The sequence below is a fragment of the Protopterus annectens genome, chromosome 2.part1 (assembly GCF_019279795.1).
Source record: "Protopterus annectens isolate FY-2018-M chromosome 2.part1, PAN1.0, whole genome shotgun sequence".
Classification (NCBI taxonomy): Eukaryota; Metazoa; Chordata; order Ceratodontiformes; family Protopteridae; genus Protopterus; species Protopterus annectens.
This window is the reverse complement of record NC_056729.1, coordinates 177,388,630-177,411,701: the sequence shown is the minus strand read 5'-3', so window position 1 is coordinate 177,411,701 and position 23,072 is coordinate 177,388,630. Positions and strand designations below refer to the sequence as shown.

General features: G+C 38.1%; 1 protein-coding gene across 1 annotated transcript in view; it reads right to left on the bottom strand.

Moving 5' to 3' along the window:
• Positions 1-23,072, bottom strand: part of ARAP2 (ArfGAP with RhoGAP domain, ankyrin repeat and PH domain 2) — a 2,678,178-nt gene that overhangs the window by 604,954 nt on the left and 2,050,152 nt on the right. Inside the window, exon 27 of the mRNA XM_044062089.1 lies at positions 5,640-5,768. Coding sequence (XP_043918024.1) covers positions 5,640-5,768 — 129 coding nt within the window. The remainder of the gene's footprint in view (positions 1-5,639; positions 5,769-23,072) is intronic.

Genomic DNA, 23,072 nt, shown 5'->3' with positions numbered 1-23,072 from the left:
TTTGGAAAGAAATATGCAGTGAATGGAGGTGAGAATAGGGGCTGCATAGAGAAGGGAGGGAAGGAGGATAGACTGACTTATGGAGAGTCTAGCTTCTGAGTTAAGAAATTTCTTATTTTGGTACAGCAGACCAAGTTTTTGGTGTTTTTTTTAAATATTTTGCTGAATATGGAGATTAAATTTAAGTTCATCATCAATAGTTGTGTCTAGGAGCTTTGTGTGGGGGTTCGGCTAGGATGGGGGCCTTGTCAAAGGATGTGATGACAAAGGAGGATTTATGGTGAGAGAGAGGTTGAGGAAAGAATAGTAGGAGTTTAGTTTTTTTTTTTGACTTACAATGAGCTGAATTTTGGTAAGCCACATTTCAACGGACAGGAAGGAGTTTTGGGTTTGTGTGTGGTGGTCAAATACGTTGTTGGAGATGGAGATAAGTGTAGAATCATTGGCGTATTGAATGAGGGAGTAGTGTTTACAGGAAGTATGGAGGTCATTTATGAAGATATTGAACAGGAGGGGGCCTAGGATGGATCCTTGGGGGACACCACATTTTATGAGTAGAAAGGAGGAGCAGGAAGTGAGCCATCTGAGAGACTGCCACCTGTTGGAAAAATAGCTGGTAAACCAAGTAAGAGAAGTAGTGGAGAGATTTAAATCTTTGAGTTTAAAGAGGAGTGAGGGGTGGGAAACAGTGTTGAAAGCTTTGGCAAGGTCAAGGAAAAGACAGGATACAAGTTTGTTGTGTCGAAATCACTTCGACATCAAAGCTCGAGAGGCAAATTATGGCATCCATGTCATGAAAATATAAAAATGGATATAATTAGTGAAAACAATCATAATTCTTTGCAGTGATGGAATTTTTTCTGCTCCATGTACTACCAGTCACACAAAAAAGACATTAGCAGCAGGAAGTGTTTTACCTACTTCCAAAGCTTTTGAAAGTGAATAAAAACTTTAGCTCTCTCAGAGTAGACAGAAAAAAGTATCCTTGTGAAGAATCAATCACTTTAAAAGCTGTTAGTCACTTCATTCTACCATGTTTTTTTTATAAATGTAGCACAGTCAAATTCTAACAGCTTTTAGAAGGTGTTATACCTTCTCCTACTCTGCTTTGCTGACTGGCATTGCTCCTGTTCATCCTTGGCATGAGATCTGATCTTAACAGTGCTTAGGAGTTTATAACAAAAGCCTGATAAAAACCTCTCTCACATCAGAAAGGCTCTGAACAAGCTTGTATTTTTTCCAGTATCAGAGCATAAATGTGGCACTTCATGTACTACATTGTTTTTGTATAGCAAACAGCCCTAGAAATGAAACATGCATAAACCACACAGGAATGGCATTTGAATGGGAAGAGTGGGGTACAATGACATAACATTTTTCACTTTTTACTTCCTTTTCAAGGGAAAATATGTGGTTTATGAAATTACATTTCAAAGTGAAATACTGCACTTAAAATGGATTTATTTGGATTTATTTATACATGCATATATGTGCTATGCATTTAGCTTTGTAGTTTAGTTAGTTGTATGCGTCTCTCGAACTATAGTGAATGAAAGTTATTTACAAAGACATATTAAGTTACTGTATTTCAAGGACATGTGCAGAAGGAATAAAAGTAAAATAGCTCTAATATTTAAAGCAAAATTTAAAGAACAGTGACTATATAACTTAAAGTTCACTAAGACATGAAAAATCTGGATCCTGAAACCAGTATTGCTGTTTTAATAAAATACACAGCAAACACACATTTCATAGTTAGGAGGAATAAGGAACTGTCATTACCTGGCAAAATGCAATTGGGCACTATAAACCATTTTCTAAATATCACAACTCGAAAATTTAAAGAAATGAATGCAAAAGACCAGCATGCACTGAGAAAAAGAAACATGATTAAAAGAAATACTTGCAACACAATAAAAATGGTTTAAATTTCTCCTACTCCAGGCAAATCAGGGAAAAAATCAATTTTTTTCTGAAACAGGCTTTAAAAGTATTCTTACCTACCCAGTGTAATTACTGATCCAGCAGAAGTTAAGTGGTTAATATTCTTTGGTTCATGCTATCATAAGGGACTCAATTTTTTATAGTTATTAATAACGCTCACAATGATTTACTGCTGCAAGCTTCTCTCTTGATATATTAGAAAGTGAAAAAAATAAAAGGTCTCCTAATGCCTTGAAAGAGAATTATACTTTAGTGACTGATAATTCAAGAGTGCAGTTTCATCTTTTGTTAATTATCTGAACCATGACTCGTGTCTTTTACCTGTGAGGCAGAAATATTGATGTAGCAAGCACAAATGCAGTATGCAGTCTGTTAAAATAATCCTACATACAGAAGGACTGTAGGCAAGAAAGAAAGAACTTAACACCATGAGAAAAGGGTCACAACACTTTCACTTTCCTTACATAAATGTGGCGTCATAAACAACCTTTTTAATCTGTATGACTGAAGCATAAATTCCATAAACATAATTTGTTTCCAGTATTTTTATGGGACTCTGTAAAAGCAAAGAGTGCTCTGATTGCTAATTTAAATGTTCTGCTTACATTTATTTAACTCGCAGCTGTAGTCTGCATTGAACGCAGATTACATATACAGCAAAACTGTCATCTTAACAAAAATACATCAAACTAAAAGAGACAGTCTGCCATTTAAAGGATGCTGCACAATGCTACACTCATAACTGCACGTTCTCATGTAACTACCCTCGTTAACACAACCTCAGTCATTTCCTCATGGAACAATTTTCTCTGTCCCTCAGATATTCAGACAAGTGTGCCAGCCACCATACTGATTTATAACTTGCACTGAGAAAATATGCAAAATCTCTTTACACCCAATGCACTCTGCCATGACAAATGTGGTCTCTCCTCCTTTGTGCTCTGCAGCCTTTAGACTTTGATGATGTTTTCACTGTAAATATCTGTGGATGTCATATGCTGTTCTATGAAGTCCTATCCCTAGCAACTACATGGATCAATCATCCTACTTTCTGCCTTTAATAATTTATTGTCCTAGCACCTTATTTTTTACTCTAATCATTCAAAACATCTACACTCTCTTCTCATTTGTTTACCAAACATATGTTCTAGACATATTACTACTATGGCATTACCTTCAAGTCATACCTCTCAATCTCTTAATGCACAAACTCTGGACAAAGCTTGACAACATGGAGGTACAAATAGGGACACATTTTGAATATTGCTCTTATAAACTTAAGAGAGTTGCTAGAGTTACAGGATTTGTTTTAATATACATTTTCTGAAGGATTAGAAGTCTGAAACTCAAATGTATGTCATTATTTAGTGACTACAATTCTGAGATCATCCCAGTGATTTGCCAGGGAGAAAGAGGAACAGGCCAAAAATATGAGCCAATTATCTGGACATTCTGAGAAAATTTGTACAGTTGAGAGGTTTGTTCCAAATCTTGGTTCACTTTTCAATGCCTAACAAATTGTAGAGCGCAAATGTTCTTTTCCAGCACTAATTAGTAGCATTATGTTCAAATATTTACTGAGTTCCACTATTCACTACATTCATTTAAAAGACAGCTCTTCACATTTTTCATCTTACAATTATACAGTTACACTCTACTTCTGTATCTTTCCTTCTATTTTCTGTATGATGTTTAGTATCCTAAACACAGTACACAGAGACATTAAGTCAATGTTTGACAGCTTAGTGACTTGCTAATCACACTCGCTCCTAAGGTGTACTACACTTGCTCTAAGACACAGGTAGAAGAGGACCAGACCAGGAATGGGGCAGTGGTGCTGCTATGTTCAGCAGCTAAGTGGCCAAGCTGTTACAGACGAGGAAGTAGGACAGCTGCTGGACTTACCTAAACACAAGGATGATAGACTGTAGGAGAAGATAAAGGGGTGGGATGGAAGGAATAGGGTAATAGTCATGGAGGTGTGAGTCTGCCATGATAAGACTGGGACAGTCCAAGCTCCAGGGTAGAATCAGAGGGACTTTTATGGACTTGGATCAGGAGATGTTCAGCTAACTGGTCCTAACTTGGAACTAAGCTCAACCTGGTCTGTGGTATCAATAGGACTTGTTGGTGGGACACATTTATGTCCCAGAGACTCCCCCATCTGTGGAACAGACTCCCTCTCCACGTCAAGCAGAGTACCTCATTATCCCTTTTTAAGCACAACCTGGATAACTGGATGGGAAACAGAAAATACACTCCTGGGATTCAACCTGTGTACCTGCGGGATAGGGGCGCTGGGTGCTGACTTGTCTAAACATGGGCTAAACTCTTTGCTAGGCTTATAAGGGCCTCAGGGCCAATGGCCTAGTAACCTCCTATGATCCTATGGTGGGAGGAAGAGGCAGAAAGGGAAAATGGAAGAAGGCTAATGTGCCCATATAGGAATATGAGGCTAGCAATTATAGCAAAAAAATAAATAAATAAAATAAGACCTACAAGATGTAGAATGTATTGAGTGGGGAGGTTAAGGAGTCACAGTGCAAGGGTTCTAGCAAAAAGCAACAAAGACAGTGAGGTCAGCAAAAAGGCAGTCGGCAAATGGGATTAAGAAGAGAATCAATGAATCTTGAAGTACACAGCAGAAACAAAGAAGGGAGGGAAATGTATAACTGGTCATACTGAGCAAAGATGACAGGAGATCAAAGAAAACAGCAAAAAGCTGAGTTATTGAATTAATACTTTGTTTCATTCTTCACAAAAGAAAGCAAGAGGAAGGTGCCATCCTGGGATGGAGGCAGGGTAGAATGGAGAAAACAGTGTGCAGCTACTAGGGGAAGGTACTACACTTAAGCGCAACAACTCTAGTGTGAAATATTAGCCAAGGAGAGCAGAAAAAAGGCCTAGTGGGTTTGATCACACCTGGATTGGACTCCTGACAGACAGTAAGGAAGGCACTGGCAGCAGCAAACATAATAGTGCAGTGTATCACGCAAGGACTGACTACTGCAGCAAAGACACTGCTGCCTCTCTGCAGACCCTGGTATGACAAAACATTGCATACTGAAGGCAGTTCTGGAGGCTACATAAAGAATGGGCCATTAGGCTACTGGAAGGACTCAGAGCAGAGCTACTGGAAAGACTCAAGCTTATATGAGGAGGTTAGAAGAGTTAGAGCTCTTCTGTCCAGACACCAGCAAAGTCAAGAGGGTGCACAAAATCATGTCTTGAAGATATTAAAGGGATCATTCTGAGCAAGTAGGACACAGGAAGAATGAAGCAAAAAAAAAGCAGGCTGTATTAAATGACATCCTTGAGCTATGAAAGTACTTCTTCATGAAGAAGGTTGTAGATCAATGGAAGGGACTACTAGACTGGATGATGGAGAAGGAATACACAGAGGCATTCAAGGAGACATGGGCAGGTGGAATAAAGGTAAGGAAGATGACATAGATGGAGGGAAGACTTAATGGTAAATGCACTTAAAACAGTAGACTAGGCAGGTTTATTGTCTTCTTCCGCTATCAAGTACATGTAATATTCCTTGAACAACAACCACCACAAAAGCTTGTCAGCCACAAGCCTCTAACTAAAACTATTACAAAATGCATTTGTTATTTATTCCACAGGATGAAGAAATCATACACCAACAAAAGATATTCTTATGTACTCCTACGTCTAGAAATTAGTCATACCTATGTGATTTGTAAAATTGCTTAGATCTGGACACCTTTTCACAATCAGATATGCAGACCCAGGTTCCTCCAAAGAGCTCCACAGCAGGACTTGTTCCAAAACCTTCTCTTTATAATGAAGTGGGCGCTCTGCAAATACAAAGCAAAAATAGATTCTAATTACAGATAACAGTCAATAAAGAACAGGTTAAAAATATTTAATGGGGGAGTACAGAATTTTCATGGTATTGTCTCTGTCCTCTGTTAGCTCACATTCATGCATATGTACATGCAGAGTTATACACACATATTCCCTCACTGAAGTGATGTAGTACCATGCCACATATTAATGACTGCCAATGCCATGCCTCCTTCCCAAAACATCTGCAGCACAGGGCACAAGTCTGTATGACATAATGAGCAGCTAATTTCACTTATGTATGTCATCACATCCATTGCTGATGTCTTCTATGCATATGCAAATATCAGACACTAATATGTGTGTTACAATACAATGCAGAATGAGTTCTACAAATGAGCCTAATTATCTGCAATATGTACCACTATATAGAGTAGGTGTCAGGATGCCAAAAGGGAATGTATTGCATGAGCAGACTTACACAGAGGATACCAATAGCGAGGAAACATGTCAGCATAACTGGTATAAAAGGACTGGCATGCCTCATACAATGGTAGTGCTATTGCTTGAAGGGTTTCCCTACTGGAAACTTTGTCAAAAATGTCTGAAACTCATGCCTTCCTTACCCTCAAAGACATCCATATTTTTGCAGTTAGAGAAACCTTGTTGTGGTATAGCAAACAAGCTCCCTCAGTACAACAGTACAGTGCTTAGCAGCATTCAGACCTACCAAAAATTGCAGGATCATGTCTGTATTTCAATTACAATTCCATCAGGTTATATAACATCTTACATAATAATAATTCTAGAACTTACTAAAGTTCTAATGCTACATTATTGAACCAACTACCACATATTTGCCAGTTACCGATTATCACTCCCTTCAGAGTATATGGAGCAGCTGTATGTTAGAAGATGACTTGATGACAACTACCAGCTTACAAGCATGCACAGACTTCATTAACCAGAGATCCTTATTTGATATATGGAGAGCTAGGAAGTAGATACTGAACAACAGAGGTCCCAGCACAGATCCCTCAGGGAATTCACTAGCTGCCTTCATGCTCTTGGGGGTGCACCCCTATTCTTATTGTGTGAGTCATGTCCCTAAGCCAGTTGACTATCTACCTCACCACATATGGGTCAAGCTGGAGCTCATTCACCTTCTTTATTATATTTGCACGTGGTGTGGCATGTAATGCCTTAAGAGAGGTCAGGGTATGCTTTGTAGACAGCTTGCCTGTAGTCAAAGTTCTTTACTAGAGTGTAAAGACAAGATCTGCCACGACAAAGCCAAACAGCTGGGGGTCAAGTCTGGTAAGATTTTTGATACCATAGTTAACTAGGTCAGTTATGATATATTCCATGGCTTTGCATATAAGAATTGCTACAATGATACGTCTGAAATTCCCAAGGTCAGTGATAGAGCCAGCCTTGTAGAGTGGCATCACAAGAGATGGGCACCACACCAGTGGGATAAAGCTTTCTCTATGTTCAGATTAAAGTGGCTGGGTCTGCAAGTGCAGGTTTAATGTTATTTATTAGACAACCAAGTATGCTGTCATGCTCAATGGGTGTCGTAGTCTTCATTTTGTAGACTACTTTCAGTACACATTCTTTTCTGATGGTTGATGACTTGATTCCACCTGGGACAAGTGGGCTGTCTATAGCCACTGGCTCAGAGTAAGCAGTACCATTATGAATAAGCTCTGAACAATTCTGAGTGCTGTTCCTCATTTTTCTGACATAATTAAAGAAGAATTTGAGCTGCTTATGGCTTCTGTGGCTAGTCTGAATTTATGAGATACCTTTGTTTTTTCTGATGTCCTTTTATAGTTTCTGATCTAGCTGTCTGATGTTTTCTTTAATTTGGGGTGTCTTTTGTTTTGCTATATAGGTTTAGGAGTTTCCTTTTATTATGCAGGTTGTTCATTCTTGTGGACAATCACAGTGATTTGCTTTTAAGCTTCCCCATTTGTTTGGATCTTGGGACTGTCAAGTTGATACATGTTGTTGTGTCTTTCGGCTTTTCCCGGTTAGGGGTCGTCACAGCGGAACTCCGGTCCGCTAATGATTGGCAGTTGATTTTTACGTGCCGAGTTGCCAGCCCTGATGCACAACCTTCAATGAAGGTACACCCATTCACGCATGTCTCCACGCAGAAGATGCTCTAGCCGAGAGTCAAGTTGATACATGTATTTCAGAATGTGAAGAAAGGCACTGCAGATCTCAACAAAGGAAAATCCCATTGGATGGTTATTACAACCTCTTTTCTTACCGTAATTTAATTGCATGGTTCACATAACAAACAGTTGCACTTTAAATTTTACAGCAGCTCTAACTATATACTTTGCAATGATTACCTAAATTACTTATCAATAAAATAAGAATGAACGCAACAAACAGCAGAATAAAAGTTGTGCCTAGTTAGTTGTAGGACACAATGTGAGTGTAACAAACAAAAATTAAGACTGATTTATTTAAGGGTCATAATAAGGAAGGACTAGAAATCCAGCTGATGTACCTACCAATTACTCACGATTAGAAAGTATGCACATTCAGAATCCTCCATCATTGTGGTTATGCATAGTTTATGTACCCTACTGTATGAAAGACTTACCCAAAGAAATTCCCCCAGTAGGCCAACAGAGCAGCTAGTAAGAGCATTACCAGGGGAAAGAATAGCTTTGCTGCATAATCTTAGTCTGTGATCCACTGGTAGCTGTCTGGATTAGTAATAATTAAGCAAGGTATTAACATTAGATGGCATGAAATAAATGTGTTGTTGCTGCAGGAAATTAACTTATGATTTACCACTGCCATCAAATACAGGCAAAGGAATATTAAAATGAGACATGTCAGTTAAAGGTCAGATAATCAGGAGACTGTCTGTCAAGACAAAACACTGCGGTATCATTTTTGACACTGTCGTTCAGCAGAGATATGAATCCACTACTTATTTCCCCATCAGTTACTTTCACTGCATCTTGTGCTAGTGACTGTACAGAGAAAACAATATGGACAACAATTCAATTATTGCTGAGGTATGTCTCCAGCAAGAATGACATAAGCCATCAAATGCATATGACATGCTTCTGGTACAAAAAATAACAGATCCACACATGTAACATTTTCTAGACTGCCACGTGTAGTGAGACATATTTTTAGTCCACAACAAGCGAGGATACTTGTCACAATAAAGCATTTTTGGTTAAACAATATTCTGACAAGGAAAACAGTTTAAGTACTACAAAGAAAGAAAGAAAAAACATTCAACTGTGTGTGCAACCACACAAGTACAGATGTAACTTTTCTAGTACCATAGCCAGACTTCTCTTACTTGTACAGGATTCTTATTATTGAAAAGGATTTGGCTAGTTCACTCAAATGCATATAACAGTAAGGACTTTCTGGTCAGACCCTCATATGCAGTGAGGTATAAAATTATATTTCTTGAATAATTCAGTCTGATAATATACTGGGAAAAATATATACATCTTAATATGAATACTGATGTGTCTAGAAATACAGACCAAAAACAAGGCTGCACTTCTACTCAGAATTATCTATGCTGCAAAGGAAGGCAAATTATTCCATATTACTATTAATATTATTGGTTCAAGAAGCCCAATGTTTAAGCACTGAAAATGGAAAAAGCCATCCTTACTATGCACTTCTTTGACATCAAAGAGGTGCATACCACTTGGAGCTGTTATGCTGTAATCTCATATTAGATCAAAAATACTCGCCAACACAAATCAGTAGCATGAATTTAAAACAGCTTCTAAAAGCAATAAAACACTTTTTGCTGCCACAGAAAAAATGGCAAACTGACGTATTTTTTTGCTGAATATAAGAGTATTGTGATATTACAGAGTAGGCTCGCAAGAAGACACATCTTCTTTAAGGTGCAGTGTTTGAAGTGAAACTTTTGGGCAAGTATCATGTATCGGGGAAGGCACCAGACTCTGGAAGTGAACTGCTATGTACCATTATCAAAACCAAAGACTAAAAAGGTCACACATACAAACCATTCAGTAAAATCTGCAAGAAAAACGCAGACAAGCTTGAGTTTTCACTGAGCAATACCCTTACACCTCTTGTAATAGAGGCCAATGAGACGTATGCAAATGACCCCTTAAGAACATCAAGTCCTTCAACTATAGCTTCTGAATGCCCATTTGTTTATTGCCATCAGTGTTCTACCATACTCAACAAATTGAAAGGAAAAATAAATTAATTCATTAATATACTAGTTACATGTTTTAAAGTAAACTTATCTGGAAGACATTTTTAACTGATTTGTAAATGGCTTTTAGCACTAGTACTAGAGAGCTTACTGAAGAATGGAGTAAACCAAATCAGTGTTATTTACTTCCTTCTTTTTGACTCCCATGTTTAAAAATGTGTGTGGATGTGTATGGATACATCCTTAGCCATCTTAGTTACATATACCTTCCAGTGACTTATGGCAGTCATGTTACACATATTACAGGTGTCAGCCTCCTGCGTCTTAAACCAGTTCCTCAACATTATGCAACAAAATGTCTAGTAGCATTCATGGCTTCCCAGAACAACAGAGAAGATAAGAGGGGAGAAGAGCAGCAAAACCAAGCAGTATTTTATAATTCTCTGAGGATCTGGAAATCATGGATTATACACATGCTGCAAATATGCACCTGGTCCAAAGGGACTGCAATACATCAACAGGACCAGCTTTCACCTTTTTATTTCCAGATGGTCTTTAATGTCCATGGCATCACTTATAATATGTTTATGCACCATTTGATTTCAAATGATTCACACATCTGGCATATGTTCATCCGATACCAACGTTTCCTGCAAGGGGACTTCCCACAGGCATAAGAATTGTACTAAGTAGCTTACCTCTCCACCTCTTAGCACAAGAAATCCGGACAAAACTTAAAATAATGTGGGAGCAAGGACCTAAAAATAGGAATAAAGTTTAAATATTGCTCTTACAAAATTGGAAAGTTGCCAGAATAAAAAATGTGTTACCATGTATGGAGTTTGAAATTCAAAAGTCTTTCCATTATTTAGTGCCTTAAATATTCAATGGTTTGCCAGAAAGAAACACAAATTTTAAGAAGAACAAACCAAAATTATGAGGGAAAAAATCTGGAAATTCTGTGAAAATATGGACAGTTGAGATTTATGCTCTGCAGTCGTGTATTCATGGAGGTTGTGAAGAGACAGGGATCACATCAATCAGTTGTGTGGTCATGCTGTCACAAAGGCAACATGGTCTGTATCCACTATGTTGGCCTGAGGTGTCAGGGGTCAATCTTGTATGTGGCAGAGAAGGGATAGATCTACAGGACTATGCACAATCACCCTGATGAGGCATCCCATCTGTTAATAATGGTGAGGGTGTCACCATAACCTTGACAACATCAACTACAGGTGTGGCAGGATATGTGTTCCAGGTGACAGGCAAAAGGGCAGAACTTCATGTGCATGTGTATACGTATGCAGCCTGATACAGTGTTCCAGGTTTTGAGCCATAGTGTTCTCACCCATAACCAGGCATGGCAGACCATGTGCCCAAAAGCAACACTGATGCTGTCTCATTGACATTCTCCGCAATCTAACCTTGGATAGCCTTTGTGTGACAACCACACATTAGGACCCGCTGACACCACAGACTGCGTGGCCTGTGGACACAGATCACATGATGGCTACAATATGTGCCATGAAGGCAACATTTGCCACCAGGTACCTCAACAGCACTGTGTCTTCCTGTCCCCATCCTCCATTCCTCCATGTCACTGTGCAATTGGTACACATCTTACCACAAGCCACAGAGCACACTCACCATCTCTACAATGCTGTGGATAGGAGCTCCCTGTGCCCTGATCATTATCCAGCTTGTCTACTGGTTATTTGTGAGTGTTGTAAGCATATCAAGAACACTCCTGGGGCCACAGCAGTGACACATCCCTCCTGCATCTCTCTCCTTTATAGTGAGTATGTGCACCTCAGAAGTGGTGAGCATGTCAGATGCTGTGTGGGTTGAAAATACAGATAGAGCCTATGAGGGACACACAGGCAGAGGATGTCCATCATACACTGGTGAGTCTGTGTGCTCAGCCAGTACATCTACATAGGCCTCTTTATTTATGGATGTGGGTGAACCCCCTCCTCCCTTGTAGCATTACAGGCTATGCCATCTGCATATTGTCATCATCTTTAGCTACAGGTGTTCTGCTGAAGTCAACCATATATTATCCTGTTTGTTATCCTGGACACTCCACCAGTACCTGTGAAAGCATGAACACATGATACCACTGTCAGCTGATGAAACACATGTCTCCTTTACCCCGAATGGCATGTACAGTGTTATAAAAGAAAATACCACTATTTTAATTTCTCCAAATCTTTTGGGTTTCTAATACCATGACGGGAATTGACCCCACTCCTAAGTCAAAGTACGATTAAAGTTCATCAAATTAGTATTGTTTCAGTCTTTGACGTCAGCCAAATGTGCTCTTCGCACCACCTGCAATATGCCAATGAATGACTCATGCTGCAATCCATATGGAGTTACACGTATTAGTAACATATCTAAATATGATTGTAGATTCCTTTTATAAGACCCATTGCTCCTACTGCTATTGAAACTGTCTGGGTATCTATCTTTTACATTGCCCTCATTTCTGCCTGCACATCCTGATAATTTATGACTTTGTGTCTCTCTGTACACAAGACACTGTAATCACTGGGTGTGGCAATTTCAATGATCAATGCTTCTTTTGTCTTCTTTTTGTGGACCACTATATCAGGTTTTCTAGCATCCATCTTTTGAATTGTTGATAATGGGTGATCCCATGTGATGTAAACTTCATAATTTTCTATGATGCTTTGTGGCTCATCTTTCCAGTGTTTTTTAGTCACTTCAATACCATAACGTTTGCACAATTCCCAGTGCAACAGTCCTGCCACATTATTATGCCTTTCAGTATACAGTTCTTCTGCCATTAGTATGTCATAACCAGCAGCGAGGTGTCCAACTGTTTCCAATTCAGTTTTACAAAACCTACATTTGTCTGTTTCTCCCACATGTTCAATGGACTTTGTAAATCAGTGGGTATGTAGGCCACTATCTTGGGCCACCAATATTAACTTTTCATCTCTTGGTTTGAATTCTCCTCTCCTTAACCATTTCTGTGTTTGCTCTGGATCAACATGATGTTCTTCCAGAAGTTTTCTATACTTGCAACTATATTTATGCATTTTCTATATTTCTTGCCTTCTCATCTGATCCTTCACCTTATATTCTTTCTTTTGTTTTTTGGCACATTCAGCTGCTGCCTGATTTTTATCTATTTCTGGTTTGATTTCCATTCCTGCTTGACACCGATATGCTTCTGCAAGATTAAGCAGAGAAGTCATCTTAGATTTATTCTCCTCATGTTTCAAAACTTTCACTACGATTGGGTCTTGTAAAGTCAGCAGATATGTGTGGAGTTCCACGGTTACTGATCTATACATGTAATCAATTTCAAGGAGGCCCATCCCTACTTCAGAACGGGGAATATATAACCTTAGTATGCACCGATTTTTATAAATCATTTGGTGACCATGAAACATCCTTCTTGTTTTCCTATCTAATCTATCCAACATGTTTTGGGGACAGTCAATCATTCCAAGTTAGTACAGGAAGGACAAATTGGTTTATAGCTTGGATTTTGTTCCTAGATGTCAACACTGTTTTCAGGATTAATTAAAGTATTCTAAAGTATTCCTTACTAAATTTTATTTGCATTTGTTAATGCTTTATTACAGAGTCTTCATCAATTCCCAAATATTTATAAACTCTATTTTGCTCAAGTTCTTTTACATCGCATTCTTGTCCCAAACTGATGTTTTCCTGGTGCTGCAGTTTTCCTGCTTTAAAGGTTGCTTTTGCATATTTATCAAGGCCAAATGACATTCTTATATCATCTGAAAAAGTTCTGACAACCTGCTGTTGTGCTTTCGGTTCCTCATCTAATGAGCTATACAGTTTTGAGAAGTCTTAACACTTTGTTGTTTTCCAGGGGCCAAATTATAGCCATGGCCTAAGCTGTTCAGCAGACAGCTTAATGGGTTAAGGGCAAGGCAGAAAAGCAGCAGTGACAGAGAGACACCCTGGAATATCCCCCTTTGACTTGTTATCCCTGGGATAATAATTTGTCCTTTATCATGGCTTAATTGCAAAGTAGTCTGCCACTGTTTCATGGTCACTGTAATGTAGTTGATCAGTATAAGGTGCATCTTCTACATTTTTAAGCACTCTTTGATCCATGAATGTGAGATACTATCAAATGCTTTTTTGTAGTCAGTCCATACCTTACTTAGATTCTTCCCCTTTTTATAGTTGACCACTATGACTTTATTTAACAACAAATGATGCTTTGTTCCATATGACTTTCTTCTATTACCCTTCTGTTCTACTGCCATAACCAAGTTTCCTTCTAAATGACTATAAACTCTGTCGGCATCAGTTCCAGTATATATTTTACACAATGTCAGAAGGCAACTTATTGGTCTATAGTTTTTAGGGTAGCTTACAGGTTCATTCTCAAGTAGGAGGATTATTTTTCCTGTTGTTAGCCAGGTTGGTGTCTGTTCAGGGGTATACATATAAATAGTTCTTACTCATATATCGTGCAGAGATGCTAATACTTTTAAACAGAAGTTAGGTACTATATCTGGGCCTGGGGTTTTCCATTTGGAGGCTTTTCTTAACGTTCTTCCAATCTCTCTGGATGTTACTTCATCTCATTTCATATCTTGTACCTTTAAACTTCTTATTCTTTGTTTTACTTCTTCTATCCATTTAGCATCGTTGTTATGTTTCACAGGATCTTCATAAATACTTCCCCAAAATGTATCTATTCCTACATTTTTGGCAGTCTTTCAATTCCTTTTACCTTGTTTCCCAATTCTCTATAAAACTTTTTGGGTCATCAATAAATTGCTTATTTAGTATTTTTCCTTTATATTTATCTGAGTATCTTCTAAGTTTTTTCACCTGTGCTGACATTTTTAGTTTGTTATTTGTGATAGTCCATAAAAGGTCCTGGTCTATTCTAATACTGTGCATTTCTTTTATTATGTCTATCTTTCTGAGTATTTTTGCTGATCTGTTCCCTTTTCTGTATTTTTCTAACTGTGACATCTTGTCTTAATTGCTTTATAGTTTTCTCTATTCAATACTTCCATGATGGTATTTGATTTTTCCTGTTCATTTCCCTCACTACCCTGTGTTCTTGTGGTAGAACTTTATCAGTTATTAGTTTAGCTGCACAGTAATATATCATGTTTACTTCTGTTATATCGCATGGATCTCTATGGGCAGTCAATTACTTTGTAGATTTGTTTTATCAAACTTCTGACTTTTTGGGTTTCACTGACCTTCTGCAGTCTATTTCTTACATTGATCTTAATATATCTGTCTATTAATTCAAGCAACTTGTCTCTTAGCTCATTTTCTTCTTCTAAACTGATGGCACATTTTTTTGTTTTCCATTTCCTGTGGGCATTCTGTAGAGTGTTCTATAGCATCTTCCTGTGACACATTCTCTTTAATTTCATCCTGTGCCATGCATTTCTCTGTCATATGGTAACTCCCTGGCCTATCACTCCACAGCACTGAATGCATCAGATGTTCCACAGTTTCCTGTTGCTTCCCTTGCTGTCCAGCTTCAAGTGAATGCTCATACTGACTTCCTGTGGAAGGCTTGGAAATATCTTCATATTGCACCTGATCAATTGGTTCCTGTTCCACTGGTTTCCCCTTAATTTGGACACCCATTTCTCTGTCCTGTTGTGGTGCTTTCTGAATTAAATTTTCTACACTGAATCCTTCACTTCACAGGTACTCCATAACCTTAGTTTGTATTTCTTTAACTTCTCCATTACTGATCTCCTTTTCTGCTGTTCCTTTATGAATTGTAAAGTTTTCCATGTCTGGATTTCTTTGCCTGTATTTGTCTTCAAATAACTTTGGTGGTGCTCTTTTATATTGGTTAGTTTTGCTTTCTCCTTTGCATAGATATCGCACCACATTAAATCTCTTTTCCTTTCCCATGTCCATATTTCTTCTTCAGATGTCTCCTGATCTTCCTGCTTCTCCTTATTTTGGGGACTCATTCCATCATGCTGTGATGTAACCTGTGTTAGACTTTCTACACCAAATCCTTCACTTTGCAGGCTCTCCATAACTTCAACTTCTATTTTTTAACTTCTACTTTACTACTTTAATCTTTTCTACATTCTCTATTTGTGATGTTATTTTTTTTATTGTGAAATTTCATATCTGGATGCCTTTGCCTATTTTTCTCTTCAAATATCTTTGGGGCGGCCTTCTTTATATTGATTACTTTGACTTTCTCCTTTGCATAAATATTGCACCATATCAAATCTATCTTTCCCATGCCCATATTTCTTTTTTATATTTTTCAAAAAGTTCTAGGTTTTGTTTTTTATATTTTCTTACTTCCTCGGGTGCTTCTTTTACCAAACAGATCTAAGTTTCTTTATCTAGATACTGCTTTTCACAAATCTGTTATATTAATGAATGCAAATTTTTATTTGAAGATTTGGGTAGTTTTTCTTGTGGAAGTATTTTTCTTTCCACTAATTTCTCTCTTAACCGCTTTGATATCATGTGTCTGGAAATTCTGGGCTTTTTACATAATAGTAACAATACATAATGTCTTTTTTATCCTCAAAAGTCCACTTTATCGCCTTTATGGCTCTTCTTTGGCCTTTCAGTTTTTGAGATTTTTGTGAACTACTTCTTTCTACAATGGCGGGGGGGGGGCATCCTCCCCCTGGGCCTGGGCCTGGCCCTATTGTAGGAATGTTTCTGCATTTTGAGGATTCTACACTGTCATCTTTTCCAGTCCTGGCACCAGTGTGCCTACCAGGATTGGGCACTTTTTATCCTGGGTCTTGTGCACCCAGCTATCTTTTTTAATGTTTAACCTACTTCTGTCCATGATATATGTTATATAAATACAGTCTATATATCAGTGTCATATTGGTGGGATTTTGTGAAAAACAGGATCCAACTTGAGAAGGTACTCACCAAGACTTGAAAATGAATTCAATTTCACCAATAATACCACTCCTTTACTTGCTGACTTATCATCTCTCCATTCGGACCACAATACCATTACAGTATGCATTGACAGAAGTACATTGTTATGCCAGTTGTGCTATTTGCAGATGAGATGTGCCTGGATGGACACATATGTAGGAGGCCTTTGGACAGTGTTCACTTCAAATGCACAGCAGAGTGTGTTATATTGTACTCTAATGGAAATAATTAGCCGGCTGCTTCCCCTACTGACATACAAGTGCTTGTTATCACCACCTCTCCCACATTAAAGCCACCCACATACAAGGGTCTGCTCTCCCCCAGGCCACTGCATGACATCAAAAACTACTTAACTCAACCTCAGTTACATGCTTCTGTGTTTGTGGGGCTCCCCCTGTGGCTGGCATGTCTGCCACAATGTCCATGCTTTTTCCTTTGTACAGACTATTTATTATATCAGTAGCCCATAATTGCATCTGTTGTAGAGACATATTATAACCAACACAAGCAAGTGGCCACACATGCCAGAATAAAGTAAACACCAAAGAATGTGTCTGAAAAAATGGATTGATGCGCAAAATGCTGTGACACAAAATGGCAAATTAAAACAATACAAGACAATACTTTAATGTCGAAATGAACTAGTTAAGCACCACAAATGTTGTTCAGCACTTTCGTCTTGAAGACTTCATCAGAACTAAAACACTATACCATCAGTTCCACATTTAAATAAATGCCAGTTAAGAGTACATGCCATTTCAATTAAAATCAAAATGCATATGATAAGCAAGTAACCGAGTGGAACAACAGAATGAACCACTAAAAGTCCAATACATATTTATTTTTATATCTATTTTTATGTGACAATAACTTTTTAAGGACTTTTAGTGGTCATGTGTTCTAAATTGCATGTATTAAATGTGGAACTGATGGTATAGTGCTTTAGTTCTGATGGAGTATTCAAGATGAAAGTACTGAACAACAGTGTGGTGCTTAACTATTTCATTTCAACATTAAAGGAATGTCTTGTACTGTTTCAATTTGCCATTTTGTGCCTCAAGTCATTTTTTTGTACAAGTTACAGCCACCCAGAGTACTCACATCCTGCACTGATTTCACTGAAATGTGGTCTCAAACTGGGACTGTCTGCAGCATCTTTGCCAGGGAGGTGCATGCTATATATACAGAGGCTATATAGCAGCATGTCATTCTCCTGTCTTGTGAACATTTCAAAACATTGCCTCCCATGAATGGCCATGCAAGCATATGTAGATGAAAGGGCAAAATACGTCAGTCAGTGGATGTATGTTACATGGGGACATGCACATAAGTAAGACCATGGCCTATGTCTCATCTAATGCACCTAGCTAACAGCTGTCGATAGTGGTATCGATGCCCTTCCCCCATTTATATACTGTAGCTATACCTCTGCATAAGGCCCTGGAACCCCACACTCCTTGTGGCATGGCATCCCAAGTTTCCTATCATCTCAGCTCCCCGAAACAGGTAGATGGCAGTATGCTGTGCTAATGTCATATGGTTTCAGTTACATGTATACTGCCACATCTGTCTCACTCGTTCAAAACTCCAGATGTTGCTCTAGGTTTCTGAGGTATTTTGCTAGATATGACTCATTTCTTAACTTAGTGTACCTCTACATGTACAGAGACATTGTGCAAATTCCTCTGCATTGAACTTGCCAGGCTGTAAGTGGCATTAAGTGAAATGGTGCCAGTATGTCACATCATGCGAACAGGAGGCCGTTAGAAGGGTAGTTATGCTAATAATGCCAGACAGTGTCACTTTCTGCACTACTCATTAATGTTGATGTGAGCTGTGTACATTTCAGTGAGCATGATATATCTGACTTTTGAGTTCAAACATATGGTATGCACAGGCACTTAGATCCACAACAAGCATGACTAATGTGACTTATTCCTTCATGCATATGGCTTGTGTATACATTTACAGGCATGGTAATTATGGCAATTGTGATTTCTATGCTCTTGTGTACAGCTTGTGTCAGCACTTAGAACTCTGGCAGAGGATCCACAAATATGTCTGTGCACGTGGTGCTACCACAGTGCTCCTTGAGCAGACCTACACAGAGATCAGCCTCAGCATGTGGGGGCACAACCAACTGCGATTTACTGAGCTAGGCAGAACAGGATTTTCCTGTTTTCCCTGTACAGAGACATCCATTAGCACCTGCTGGGCCAGTCTCATGTAGTTTGAGGAAAATTAATACCTGATGCAAACAATGCCAGAGGCCAGAAGTTGAATGATCCCACTGACAGCAAGAACACTAAGGAACAGTACCATCACTGTTATGATCACCTGAGATAGCATCACTTCAACCTTCTTTGACAGTTGGCAGTAGAAGTTCATGAGAGTGTGGCAGTGATGTACAATAAGCAATGATATTTTTGTTACTACTGTCTTGTACTATGAGCAACATTGTGTACATATGCTTACTAGTACATACCTTATTTTGCATCTGTAGATGAATGCTAGCTGAATGTGGCTGGGGTCACAAAAGGCAGGACAGTCTCTCTCAGCAGTGAAGTGTGTATGATATATGTACCAATCCACTATACAACTATAACTGTATTTGCAGCATACAGGTGTGATAAGTTCTTCCACTCTGTCATCACTCCACATGGTCAGTTGTGTAAAACAAGGAATAGGAGGTCTTCATCTTGACTTCTGCTGGCCTCTGCCTTTATTACTGGCTCACCAGTGGTCACAAGGTCAGCCTCCCAGCAAAAGGGCAACTGACAGTAACATGGAAACACTACCGGTGCCTTTCATGGCTCACTTTCAGGATGGGAGATGAAGGTGGGCAGAGAAGTCTCCAGTCATGTCTAGCTATCAGCTGTGGCACTGGACTTTGCTGAGGTACACTGACACCTGAATGCCCAGGTTGACAATTTGGTCCATCTTCTGCTAGCTCATCTATGGGGCATCTAGGTGAAAAAACAGCTAATAACACTGGTCACTCAGGTATGTGATGCCTGGGTTTGTATCGTTCTTTGCAGACTTGGCCTCCAGCCATGCCAGGAGAATATTCTGTATTCTTTCTTGTGTGTTATGTATCAGAATTAAACAGTTTTAGTAGATGTATAAAGTGGTTACAAAACTTTTTGAATCCCATTCTGTGTGTATCAGACTTGTACATTGTACAGTAAGATTTCTCGAGTCCCACCCTGAGTACCAGAACAGAGTTCCCTTATATGCAATTTTTTTTTTGGAGGAAGTGTCACTGGATACACTTAGATCTCCTTTCACTGCATGAAAGCCTTTGTGATATACATCTGTGTATGCTAATCTAAATTCTGGGTTCTGTGTGACTCTTAAATGCAAAACAAAACCATTTGTTCATGAAAGGTTAAGCAATTCATGTTGCCTCATTAAAGACATTTTGATTTTGTTTTTTTTGTTTTTTTTTGCAACTAGACATTTAAAAAACTTGAACATCTATACCACATAACTTTTAAAATGTCTAAATGTAAAATATATATATATATATATATATATATATATATATATATATATATATATATATATTACTCAATGAGGAACAGACTCACTAACTGATAAAGGTGAAGCATTCTAAATGAATAGTCAAGAGTCTTGGATAGCGGGGGATGTCAGGGGGCAGGGGGACTTGTCCCCCTACAAAAACATTGTGTTGTTTGGCTTCTTTTACATGATTGAAGAGCTAAATTATCAACCATTTGGTCTTGACCATAGGGGTTTCAACAATCTGATATGTTGATCAAATGAACTAGATCCTCTCAAATATATGCATACTATAGGTAACTTAACCAGCCACAACTCCTCCTAAGTAATATTTGATACAAGAATGTCCTATATTCTGCCAGGGAAGACATTAGTGAGAAAGAACTTCAGCACAATATATTTGGAATAATTAAATTACAAATACCCTGCATTAGCTAGACAACAAAGAATAAAGTTTACTGTGACAAGCTTTACCATGGCATCATAGTTCTTGAGTTGAGCCATAATAATTACGATGCCTTGAGCTTCACTTTGAAGTTAATTAATACTGACCAGCACTTGAAGTGCAGTTTTCTGGAAAACGTTGATGTATTAGTAATTATCTTTTAAAGCAGATATGTAATCAACAGTTATCTATCCTAGAAAGGTTCCATATGCACACGTAACTCACCAAAATGGGAATTAGAGATTGCTTAGTTTAAAATGTAAAGAACACAGTTAAGCTTACAGTGATAAATACATTTGGTATGTTTACTTCGTTAACTTGGTAAGCTGGTTCTTCCAGAATAATCTGGCCACACAGTGGAACAAAATAAACATTTTGACAAACGCTAAACATCCTAACAGTAAAATCATTTTACTATGCTGTATTAGGTAGTTTTGCAAATTATTTAATAAACAATAATAATAATAATACCTATTTGTATTGTACTTCTTCAATGAAACCATCTGCATTTAACTGAAAGTGTTACAACTTTCTCAAGGTTAAAAGAAAATTGGCCTGTATTGTGATGTTTGTTGTTACATATTAATCATCCAGTCAGGTGCAAGCACATACTTATAAGAAATGACTAAAAGTTATGCCTGATGCGGAAGAAAGATTGTCCTTGCTCTATCAACATTTTATACTGCATTTTTTACATTTCCAAACAATCACAAGCAGACATTTATGAAAAATAACTTGATACATTCTTAATATGGAGGAAAGGTTGCACTTGCTGTCTCGAAGTTCTGAACTGCACTTTTTATGCTTTTAGACAGTTTAGAAGTCTGTAACGCTTTTAAAGTGCTGCACCGCTGGTAATGTCTTTACTGATGTGATAATTGCATTATTATGCTGATACTGGAGTGCTGCGAATCACATATAGAAGATAGTATTTTTAAAGGAGTAGCTAATTTGTTGGACTTCATGTTGATAATTATTTGCTCCACTAACGCTAGGTACTACATATTGCATTCAGTAAATATATCAGAAACTAATTCTTAAGGTTTTAGGATAATAAGACCATGGAAAATACAAGTCAACTGAATCTAATGACCATTTTCACCTCGTCAGTACTTACCTCAAACTGAACCTTCCCTCTTCAATAGGGCCAAGCCAGTCCCGTCCAGGGCTGAATTTGAGAATGCCCATCCAGTCATCATTTGAAAAAATAAAATTGCACCATAATTGCTCATGTCTTCATTTTCAAGACATAAAACATTATTATGAACTTACTGTGTTTATATAACACCACTTTGTTGAGGGAATGTCTGCTTAAGGCCACTTCACTTTCTCCTCAACTGTATTTTTTTTTGCCCTACTCTTTGACATTATACAAATTCAGGATCTTGCTAAAAAGCAGAGTCTAAAATAAACATTCATACAAAAACACATATAATATTAAAATAATGACAGATACCAGCATTATTTTCATAGTTTAACAGAAAATGTATTATTGAAGCTCACTGGGTCATGATTCACTTCAGTATAAATCTTGCTCAAGAAGATCTTTATCAAACCCCATGACCTTGATTGTGGTTATCTAATTTACTTAAGCTCTGGGATGGAAAACTATGATATCAGTAAATATAAGTGTATTAGTTCTGGTTTAAGCACTTGGGCTTTGGGACAGTTATTTTACATTAAGAAAGTGTGGTCTGCACTCTTGTGGGAGGAGAGGGTAGATTCTGCCCTTCTGAGTTGGGAGTTTCTGGTTAAAAGCTTATTGTGCCTGCTTATTTGAACTGTTTTTTTATCTGAAATTGGTACTCTTTGTTTGCTGTAACACAGACTAAATTCAGACCCGCTGAATCTAGCTTTGTTTGTATAACTTGAGCACTAATCCAGACCATCTTTTTTTGGAGAAGGTTCTCCTGCTCCTTAGTGGCAGGAGTCTGCAGTTAGAACTTGTCTGATGGAAGACTGCTGGAACGGGGCTCAATTTTTAGCTTTTTATTGGTTAATTTGTTTAAATCAGTTTGCTCATTTGCTACTGTTATATTAAAAAAAATAATAATAATAATACACATTATGCATTGCCGCTTAGCTAGGGTTAAACTATCCCCGGCGCCATAAAGTCTGCTGTTCAAATTTTCCCTTAGAACTAGCCAGTTTTTTTAGTTTTAGCACTAAAATCTGTTTCTTTGAGCTCAGCACTTGTTCAGAACTCATTGTAAGCACTAAATAAGCTACAAATTACTA